The 10772-nt window shown below is 40.6% G+C and overlaps 1 protein-coding gene across 1 annotated transcript in view; it reads right to left on the bottom strand.

The window, feature by feature from the left end:
* Positions 1 to 10772, bottom strand: part of PNPLA6 (patatin like phospholipase domain containing 6) — a 54915-nt gene that overhangs the window by 39837 nt on the left and 4306 nt on the right. Inside the window, exons 4-12 of the mRNA XM_015815591.2 lie at positions 9338 to 9478; positions 7060 to 7219; positions 6629 to 6709; positions 5595 to 5723; positions 4017 to 4097; positions 3636 to 3783; positions 3107 to 3187; positions 2920 to 3026; positions 2556 to 2747 (exon numbers count right to left, since the gene is read on the bottom strand). Coding sequence (XP_015671077.2) covers positions 2556 to 2747; positions 2920 to 3026; positions 3107 to 3187; positions 3636 to 3783; positions 4017 to 4097; positions 5595 to 5723; positions 6629 to 6709; positions 7060 to 7219; positions 9338 to 9478 — 1120 coding nt within the window. The remainder of the gene's footprint in view (positions 1 to 2555; positions 2748 to 2919; positions 3027 to 3106; positions 3188 to 3635; positions 3784 to 4016; positions 4098 to 5594; positions 5724 to 6628; positions 6710 to 7059; positions 7220 to 9337; positions 9479 to 10772) is intronic.

The raw sequence follows: 10772 nt of genomic DNA, 5'->3' as shown, positions 1-10772 counted from the left end.
GAAAGAAGGAAGAGAAAGAGAGGAAAGAGAGAAAGAGGAAAGAGAAAGAAAAGAGGAAAGAGAGAGGAAAGAGGAAAAGAGGGAGAGAAAGGAGAGGAAAGAGAAAGGAAAGAGAGAAAGAAAGCGAGGGGGAGAGGAAAGAGAAAAAGAGGAAAGAAAAAAGATTGAGAAAAGAGAGAGAGGAAAGAAAGAGAAAAGAAGAGAAAGAGGAAAGAGAAATAAAGGAAAGAGAGGAAAGAGAGAAAGGAAAGAGAAAGGAAGAAAAGAGGAAAGAAAGGAGAAAGAGAGGAAAGAGAAAGAGAGAAAGAGGAAAGAGAAAGAGAGAGAGGAAAGAGAAAGAGGGGGAGAGGAAAGAGAAAGAGAGAGAGAGAAAGAGAAAGAGGGAGAGGAAAGAGGCATAAAATAATTCATTTGCATTTAATTGTAATGGTTCAAAGAATGTTCGGAAAAATGTTCGGCCCTCCAGCACGTTCACTTCATCCAATCTGGCCCTCTTTGAAAAAAGTTTGGACACCCCTGGCTTAAAGCCTTAGTAAGAACACATCTGGAATACTGCATCCAGTTTTGGTCACCACATTACAAAAAAAATGTTGAGACTTTGGAAAAAGTGCAAAGAAGAGCAACTAAGATGACTAAAGGCCTGGAGACTAAAACATATGATTTGGAAATGGCCAGTCTAGAGAAAGAAAGGACTAGGGGGGACATGATAGCAGTATTCCAGTATTGAGGGGCTGCCACAAGGAGGAGGGGGTCAATTTATTTTCCAAAGCACCAGAAGGCAAGACAAGAAACAATAAATGGAAACTAATCAAGGAGAGCAGCAACCTGAAATTAAGGAGAAACTTCCTAAAAGTGAGGAAAATTAACCAGTGGAACAGCTTGCCTTTAGAAATCGTGGGTGCTCCATCACTGGAGGTTTTTAAGAAGAGACTGGACAGCCACTTGTCAGAAATGGTATAGGATCTCCTCCTTGAGCAGGGGGCTGGACCAGAAGACCTCCAAGGTCCATTCCATTCCATTCTCCATTCAAAGTTATGGAGATGCTGAAAAAGTACCGGTAACTGTACAAACATTCCTCACACATATGACTGTTGCAACATTCACTACAGTCACAAGATTGAGATTAGTACACTTATGACCATTGCAGTGTCCCACAGTCATGCAATTACCATTTGCATGCTTCAGATTGCTTCTGACAATTAGAGTCAATGGAGAAGCCAGCAGTAAAATTGCAAGTATCAGTCATGTTTAACTTGTTTAACAACCATGTCACCTAGGAACAGAGCTGATCGTCACATTTGAGGTTCTTAAGTGAGGACTACCCGTAATATAGAAGCTTCTGCATGGCATTATCTTATAGAAATTTTCCAAACAGAAACTTTGCACACTGTAGAAGCAAGGAGTTCATGCATTAGAGTAACGATTCCATATCTCTGTAAAAGATCTTCAGCATTTACTCTAATTACACAAACACACACATTCCTTTATAACCCTACTCCCAGCACACAATAACCATCACAAAGCAGCATTCTTAAGCAATTTCTCTGTCTCGGAACAATTATTTTCTCTTGACCTCCATTATCCTTTTATGAAAAAAGGGATTAAGACTAGACAAGACTCTTGCAAGATGAACTTTATGAAAATTGTAGAGTACAAAGTGCAATAAAACTGAAGATGATTTCAAAAGGCCTCCTAGAACTTTTACTTAAAAGGAATGTTTTCTTATAATGAATGGAAGAAAAATATCAAAACTGGTGAGGAGAAGACAAAAGGAGGACAGGATTATAATTCTCTTATACATAAAACTCATGAACAAAGCAGAGCACTGGCACAATCAAAGTGTTGTCTTGAAATGCCATGATTTTTATTTCTGGGTCATGATAACTGAAAAGGATTTTGAAGTAAGGGACAACTCTGTTTTGTTTTGCTCCACTACATAGAAAATGTTCATACAAAGAAGATGTTATGATCCTAGAAAGAGTGCAGAGAAGATCAACAAGGATGATTAGGGAACTAGAGGCTAAATCATAAGATGAACAACCGAGGGAACTAGGTATGTCTAATCTAACAAAGAGACAAACTGGGGTAGTATGACAGCAGTCTTCCAGTACTTGAGGGGCTGTCACGAAGGAGTCAGCATTCTCCAAGCCGAGTAGGGCAGGACAAGAAGTAACAGATAGAAGATCATTAAAAAGAGATCTAAACTAGAACTAAGTAGAAATTTTGAAACAATTTGAGAACAATTAATCAATGGAACAACTTGTCCCTCGAAGTTGTGGGTGCTCTGTCATTAGAGGTTTTGAAGCAGAGACTGGACAACCATTTATCCAGAATGCTATAGGATCTCCTGCCACGTACAGGGTTGGACTAGAAGACCTTCAAGATTTCTTCCAATTTTATTATTTTATGTTCTAATTCCTGTTGAGAGGGGAGTAAAGATGACCCAAGCACTGAACACCACCAGCCTCTGCTCTGGCTGAGAAATGAAGAGAGAGGCAAGGGAGAACCTTCCCCAGCCACTGATTATCAGAAAACTCTTCCTGTAATCACTCTACCTCAATTTTCATGAGTTTGACCAGCTCCTGTTTGGCAGCCTCAAAAATGGCACTAGTCTGGCGGCCCTGGTATGGTCCAAATGGGCAATCCCCAGTTGTTGAATCATCCTCACAATAGTTGTAATGGTAGATGCCTGATGGTTGTTCCTCCACCGTCACAGATTTTCGTTCGCGGGAGTCTTGGGAAGCTGACTGTTAAAAAGAGAAAAGGTAGAAGCAGCCCATGGAGGAAAGATTTCAGGCAGAAATATCTCCTCCCCAAAAGGCAGCCTCACTTCTATCCCTTCTAATGATATCTAAAAACCTATGAGATAATGACAGATATCAAAGCTGACATGTTTCTGTCCCCCTTGGCAGAACTTACTCGAGCAAAGCCATCCAATGCAACTGTACTATTTTCCTGAAGAGAAACTGAGATCCGCCCTCGCTCATAGGCCATATCAAAGTCTGACCGTGGACCCTTCGGTATTCCTGAGTAAGAAAGAGAGCATGGAGATAATCAACTGGACTGCCCAAGGAATCAAAAAAAGAAGGAGAATAGGCCAACATACCTGAAATGTCAACTGGCATGGAGATACAACGGCTCAACAGAGGAACAGTGGGTTCTAATAAACCTGATTTCAAGGGATCACCTAGAAGTATACAAGGCAGTCATTCACACAGTATAAATGCGAACATCTGACTTTCCCATCCCATCCCCATAAGCAATACTTGCACAAGGAATACAAAACTGTTCCTGAGAAAACCTCTGCCAGAAATGATTAAATTACATTCTATTGTTAGGACCCTGAATATGCAGGGAAAAAGAACAGTGAAAATACTCAGTTGGTGGCTGGGGCCAGATGAGGTTTTGTACTCTGGGTTGATCTGAACTTAGTTTCTAGTAGCAGCATCTGGACCACTGCTTCTGCAATATTATTATTAGAGAACATCACTGACAGAAGAAATTGAAGCCGCACTTCGTAAGCAAGTCAAGACAAGAGACAGAATGGAATGGATTGCACTGGAGGCTCAAAGGCCAAACTCAACTCATACCTTGCTAGCAAATGCCAGGTTTTGCTCGTAGGGTAGGCAACTTACCTTGATCTTTAGAGGCATCTGGTTGCCTTCCAGTACTATCCTTTGTGTCCTCAATAGAGGAAGCATTAATTATGCGTTTGCTGTGCCAGACAGGACTTGTGCGGGAGGGGTGACTCGACTGGGGAAAAAGCCGCAATGGCTGCATTTCCTGGGGATGGGAAACACATCCACATCCATTACACAAGAAGGCGGGAAGCTCAGAGCAGTTCTCTTGCCCAAATTACTTGTGCTGGAAAACCCACCCTCTATGCTTAATCAACAGTGAGGGGAGTGAATTCTGCACATGCTGAAAGTACTGTCAATTCTCACGTGAAGAGGGCAAGGTTTAGTTTGGAAACAGTCTTCTGAATGTAAATCTGCGTAGGATAGGTCATGACTTACATGGCTGAAAAGCTCATTTGTCAGGCCCAGATAGTTGTGCAAGGCCAAGAAGGTGACTCTCTGAAGACGAACCATTATGATCTGCAATTGGAAACAGCAAAGTGGCAGGTTAACAGACAGTTACCCAACATGTGTCTGTGTATGTCAGGTGCAAAACATGAAGGTCCAATTAAACTGATGTATTGCTGCTCATGCCTGTGCACAGGAATCTTTTCAACTAACAGTTAGCACCTGCTTAGAGTTAGATAAGGGTCAACAAAATTCAAGAGAGGTTGGACTTAGCTTGCTGGTGGTTACAAAGGGATTCTAGACTGATCCCTCTTTTAACACTGCCTATATTGTGGCAGTTAGTGTAAAAGTTAACTGCAATATGTAGGGTAGGGTAAAAGAAATGCTCTTGTTTGTCTTTTGCTTTCCATAGAATTGCCTCCTGCTTGCCCATGGGCTCACCTTGGCAACTTCTCCATAACCACCCAAAAGTAGCTGATTTAACTCTCCATGTGAGAGACCCTCTTCACTGCCCCCAAAGACAGGATTCTTGGTTCAGCCCACCAGCTGTCCTTCTCTGCAACTTGTCCAACTCTACAATATTCTGTTGGAAATGCAATAGTCACCTTTTAATGCATTATTCTAAGTTTAACTGTGCCACAAAGCTGTATTTAGGGATATGTATGGCAACATTAGTTTGTAGGTGTTTGTTTCAGAAGTGTAAATCAAGGAAAAACATTGTAGAGAAGACACGAAAAATTATGTTTGCAATGATGCAAATTTGCTTGATTGTGTGCTTAACTACGAGGGCAATTCGGAAATAAACCTCCGTTTGGTTATCAATGACAGACACTCACAGATACAGAACCTTTATTATACACATTAGAAAACTAAAACATTACATTACTTTTTGACATAATCACCATTCAAATTGAGGCACTTGTCAGAACGTCTTACAAGGTTTGAAATTCCTTAGTAGTAGTCGCTCGGCACCAAATCTGGGCTATAGGAGGAGTGATCAAAAACATCCCAACGGAACTGCTTCGAAAGTTCTTGGGTACGTCTAGTGGTGTGCGGGCGAGCATTATCGTGAACCAACACCACACTGGAAGTGGTGCTATAGAAAATCCCACCAAATGTTAAGATGCCAAAGGAGTACGGCTAGTGAAATTCATGGAGCGTGGTTCGACCATCAATTCAGAAGTCTACTCTGAAACGTTACAAAAACTCAGAAGAGCCATCCATAACAAGCATTGGGGCATGCTGACTTCCAGTGTGGTATTGGTTCACAATAATGCTTGTCCGTACACCGCTAGATGCACCCAAGAACTTTTGAAGCAGTTCCGTTGAGATGTTTTTGATCACCCCCCCATAGCCCAGATTTGGTGCCGAGCGATTACTACTAAGGAATTTCAAACCTTGTAAGATATTATGACAAGTGTCTCAATTTGAATGGTGATTATGTCAAAAAGTAATGTAATGTTGTAGTATTTCCTGCTTCTGCTGACACAGACCAAACCCAACAGGACAACACAGAAAGGAGATGCATAAAAGGAGAAAGAACAGTGGCAGAGCATGCTGAAAATTCACCTGAACCACCCGGACCAAGCTCTCAGGATACTTCTCAAAGACTGCTGAGAAGGCTTCCACTGGCAACCGCAGCACAGTGGAGTCTTCAGCTACCCGTGCAGACACTGTCCGATATGGCCGTTGGTGACCCTGTTGGACCCACCCCACCAGAGAGATTTAAGTGCTATAACTGTAGTTCTTTCTGATCCGCTAGTTACATGTACAGCATATAAAAGGAGAGCCGTGTTAGTTTATGTATCAAAAAGTCATAAGGATTCCAATAGCCCTTTCCCAACTAACAAATCTTATTAAATGAGTTATATCTTACATTCATGAGGTTTGGCTCACTTCATCAGATGCATATAGTGACTTGATAGAATTTAAAAAACAGATTGATAAAGTAGTTGTAATCTAAATCACATGTTACCCATATCTTTATAACCAACCTATTTTCCTCTCCTTTTCCGCTTTTCTCATCCCAATTTAAAACCAATTTAAAATGCACACTATTGTATCAGAAGATGAGTTGTAGTTCACAAAAACTTATGCTTTTAAATAACATTTGTTAGTCAGAAGAAGGATTATTAGGCTCTTCTGATTATTTTTTATTAGTTATACGGAGCGATTTGACCAATACTTGGAGGATTCAGCAGCAAATCAAGTTTTATCTTGTGTGTCTGAGAAGGTAGAAGCAGAGGATTAGGTCAAGAGACCTCCTTCTAATAGTAGGAAAGGCTCAGTGTACATGATCAGAGGGAATAAATAGGTGTTGTAGTTATAAAAGGAAAACATTGATCGGGTTCACATTTTAATGTCTGATTTTCACAATGCAAAACAATATGCACATGAATTAAAGCTCTCTGAAAATTTGTGAAGCAGCTGACAAATTAACTATGTGTGTACACATAAAGTAGACATAAACAAAACACATCATGCAGTAGAAAAAAATCTTCCTATATTTATATAGGAAAACATACACATATTTTTGTGTAAACTTTAAAACAACATTAAGAAGGCAGAAGTAGAACAAGTGGTTCTAAATAGTCAGTACTTACAGTGATGACATCCAGGATGCTGAGAAGACTATGCACACTGTCTCCTGGGAACACCTCCTTCACAAGAGTCTCTTTCCCATCCTGAATTACATACACAGCTATGAGAAGCTAGCCATGGTTCTTTCCCTGCTCTAGCTTTTAAATAAAGGCTTTTGAGTAAATGCAGTAAATGAAAGGAGCCTCCCCAATAACTGCATTGCTTTTGACACCGGCAAATCCTTTCACTCCAGAAGCACCCTTTGGTTAGCTTTAAGGTGATTCTGACACAAATACAAATAAATGGAAACAATTGGGAGAAGTCATCTTATAAGCAATATTTATTACAGCAGCTCTCACTGGAAGAAAGACTAGACCAGATTGGCCTTGTGGCTTGCATAGCAGAGCACTGTGTATTGCAGCCCTTTCAAGATTTGCTCCTCTCTTCCTCCTACCTGTTCAGATAGAAAGAGCTCCAATTTTCCATCCTGGACCACATAGATGCTGGTATCAGGCTGACCTGGGCGAAAGACATATTCGCCTTGCTGGCACTGTTGAAAGGTCATGTGTTTACACAATTCCAGGAATAAGGGTTTCTCAAAGTGGCCTAGCACCCTACAGAGAAACATCAGGGCACAATTACAACAATAATCCCACCATATTAAACTCTGAAATCTACCAACCAATTTGCTTCTTGGGGACTGTGGACTAGGTTCTCTAGACTAGGCACAAAACTCAGAAGAATAACCACAATAGGAGAGGTGCATGTAATCATGGAACTTCACTAGCTCTGCTGGCCATAGCATCATTAAAACAGGGATAGTGTTTTTAAGTGTTGTATTTTACTGGAAGCAGTGTTGGAGACCATTTGATAGAAAGGTAGCACATAAAGCTTTGAAGGGAACATTACTGCATCTTTCCTTCCTTCCTCACATGTATGTAGCCTTCCCATTGTATCTTATTTAATTCTATTTAGTGCCAGTAACTGTGATAAAAGGCCAAATAAAAGTATTACAAAATTGTTTCAGTCTTGTCCATAACACTGGGCAAGCTCAATCATGGAACAAATCCCCAAAGCAATCCTGCTCAAGTTTGAGTTGTACTTGAGATTCCTAGTGAGGGCACATTTGTATTCCTTTTTCTTGCCTTTTCTTCTTTCACCTGTGCCAGGGAAACTAATTCTAGAAAATATGATTAATTTCTTTTGGAATTAAATATTAATGAAGCTTAGCTTCAAACCAAATCTTGAAAATCTGCCAGTGAGAGTTCAAAAGCCACATGGGCTTAAAAGTTGCACCATATTTTATCTGACTTATTGAAGGCCACCTTCTAAAAGCAGGTGGCATTGGGATTCTTTGGAAAAGGGAGTGAATGTTTTACAGATGCAATGGGTGCCCTGTGTAGGTTCTGTTCATCTATTCTAGAGCAAACCTGATGTCAACCGTTCCACTCAATCATCTAGAAAAAAAAACTCCTGACCATTTGTTTTTGCCAAAAGTATACTTTACTGAACCTTAGATGGTTACAGAAGTTGTGTAAGTGGAATCTGAGGGTTTCCCATGCAAACAATACAAAGTTAATTTTCCTCCCCCCACCCGGCCCCTCTATAAATGACCAATTAGGTTTAGGAAACAGGTGCTTGGTTCCCAGCTCTGGATATCAATAGTTTACCTTGGCTGGCTGAAGCTTCTCACAAGGCTCAGCTGGGCTTCCATCCCCTCCTTCTTCTTTACAGTCCAATCTCCCCCCCCCCCCATTGCTAATATTAGGCTGTCAGCACATGAAGCTTGGATAGGAGAGATGCAGCCATGACACCTGATCCTAGACAGGAGGATCAATTATTCTCCAACCATGGAATCAGAGGATACCTACCATTTATTTTAATATGTCAAGAGTTCTTCACTCATTGCTCTCCATCCACAAATTGGCCATGCATTACTTAGAACTACAAAATAGTAACTTTAAAAAACCCACTCAGTCCTTGGGATTTCCGGGCAATAGGAGAAATAACAGAAAATGATGAGTGAATAACAGAAACTTCACCACATGCTTTGAGATCCTACAGTGGAGAACTTTTGTGCTAATAGTTACTTTATGGAAAGGACTAATTTAACAATACCAGTTTGGCCAACTTGGGAATTTTGTTTTTCTAATTGACTCTTTCTCAAGATACTCTAAAGCAGGGGTCCCCAACCTATGGTCCGTGGCCCGGGACTGGGCTGTGGGCTCTTGGCCAGGAGGCTGCAAAAACGGCTGGCTGGTGTGCGCATGTGTAGGTGCGTATCCCCCCCCACTTGCGCTAGCACTCGTGGCCGTTTGCACATGCACGCAGGTGCAAATGGGAATGCTAGTGCGGGGCGGATGTTCGCAGCCTGTTTGCGCATGTGCCACCAGCCTGGGCAGTTTGTGCGGTCCGTTTGCACATGTGCGAATGGGCCGCTAGCCACCGTGGGATGTGTGTGGCCATTTGTGCATGCGCGCGGCCCTGTGCATGCGCATGCACACCAATTTTGAAACTGCTCTCCTTCCCTCCAATCCTTGAGCCCGGAAAGGTTGGAGACCCCTGCCCTAAAGTAATGTTAGATTACAAAGAATAGAACTATTACACATCTGGAAGACATCAAACCAGAGATTGCTTTGCATAGTGCCAGCTACTGCGAAGGCACTTCAGTTTCCAATAACTTCCATGCAAGCCTCAACCTCAGTTAGTATGAGACTCCTACATATACACACCGCACATTCTTTAACATGTAGAGTACTTCAGAGGGGAGATGAGAGTTGGCCACATCAAACTCTGTGAGATCAGCCTCCAAAACAGATGGGGGTGGCTCCTTTAGCTGAAGGGTTGGCAGCTCCTTCTTGATACGCAGGATTCTGAGCACAGGAAGAAAAAGCTGAAATTTCTGCAGACAATTAGCCAGTTCTCTTTTTCAAGAGAGGAGAGATGCTCCTATTAGGAAGACCACAAGCCACTGCTCCCTCCATCCCTCTCCCAAGCAACCTAAACGATGTTACAAGGATCTTCTTTCCACATTGGCCTGAGCTCTATGTGATTGCACCAGCTTCTAAGCAAGAAGCCTGAGTTTACAAATAGCACATCTTATATTACTAGCATGAATATAATACTAGCTGACAGATTCAATTAAAATTAAAAAAGGTACAAGGCAAGGCTGTCCATTATCACCGTTACTGTTTATCTTGACTTTGGAGATTTTATTAATCAAGATCCGGGAGTCTTCACTTATAAAAGGAATAACTTTGGGTAACAATAACTATAAGCTTAGAGCTTTTGCTGATGATTTGGTTTTTACTTTGTCGGAACCAACTGACTCGGCAAGAAATTTGATACAGATATTGACACATTACGGGAAGGTGTCTGGATTTAAAGTAAATAACAATAAGACTAAAATATTATCTAAAAATATGTTTATGAAAGATATAGAAATCTTAAGTAATGTAACTGGTTTTGAAATAGTGAAAAAAGTGAAATATTTGGGTGTTGATATCACTGCTTCTAATGTTAAACTGTATAAAAATAATTATGATAAGTTATGGAGAAAAGTTCAAAAGGATTTGATGGAGTGGAAGAAATTACAGTTATCATTATTGGGAAGAATTGCAGTGATAAAAATGAATGTTCTCCCAAAGTTTCTTTTCTTGTTCCAGATGATACCTATTTTAAAAAAGGATTCAAATTTGGAGGAGTGGCAAAGAGGCATCAATAGGTTTATATGGCAGGGGAAAAAACCTAGGGTAAAATTTAAAATCTTGCAAGATGCACGGGAAAGAGGAGAACTCAAAGCCCCTAATTTAAAATTGTATTATGAAGCAGTGGTTTTAACTTGGATCAGTGATTGGATTAATTTAACTAATAGAGATATTTTGATACTTGAAGGTTGGGATTTGTATTATGGATGGCATGCTTATTTATTTTTTGATAAGAAAATTGATCGGGTTTTCAAATCTCACATTTTAAGGGTTGCACTTTTGAGAGTTTGGAAAAAGTATTTTTATAAGGTAAATTTAAAAATTCCAATGTGGGCTATTCCGGAACATGCAATACAAGGAATCATAAGAGGTGTAAAATTAGAAGGAATTGTTTATAAAGATCTACTTATGTTAAGAGGACAGGACTGGCAAATTAAATCATTGGAAGAGTTAAGACAGG

The sequence above is a fragment of the Protobothrops mucrosquamatus genome, unplaced genomic scaffold (assembly GCF_001527695.2).
Source record: "Protobothrops mucrosquamatus isolate PMUCROS unplaced genomic scaffold, P.Mucros_1.0 scaffold352, whole genome shotgun sequence".
Taxonomy (NCBI): domain Eukaryota; kingdom Metazoa; phylum Chordata; class Lepidosauria; order Squamata; family Viperidae; genus Protobothrops; species Protobothrops mucrosquamatus.
Note: the sequence above shows the minus strand (reverse complement) of the source record. Positions and strands in the feature narration are given on the sequence as shown.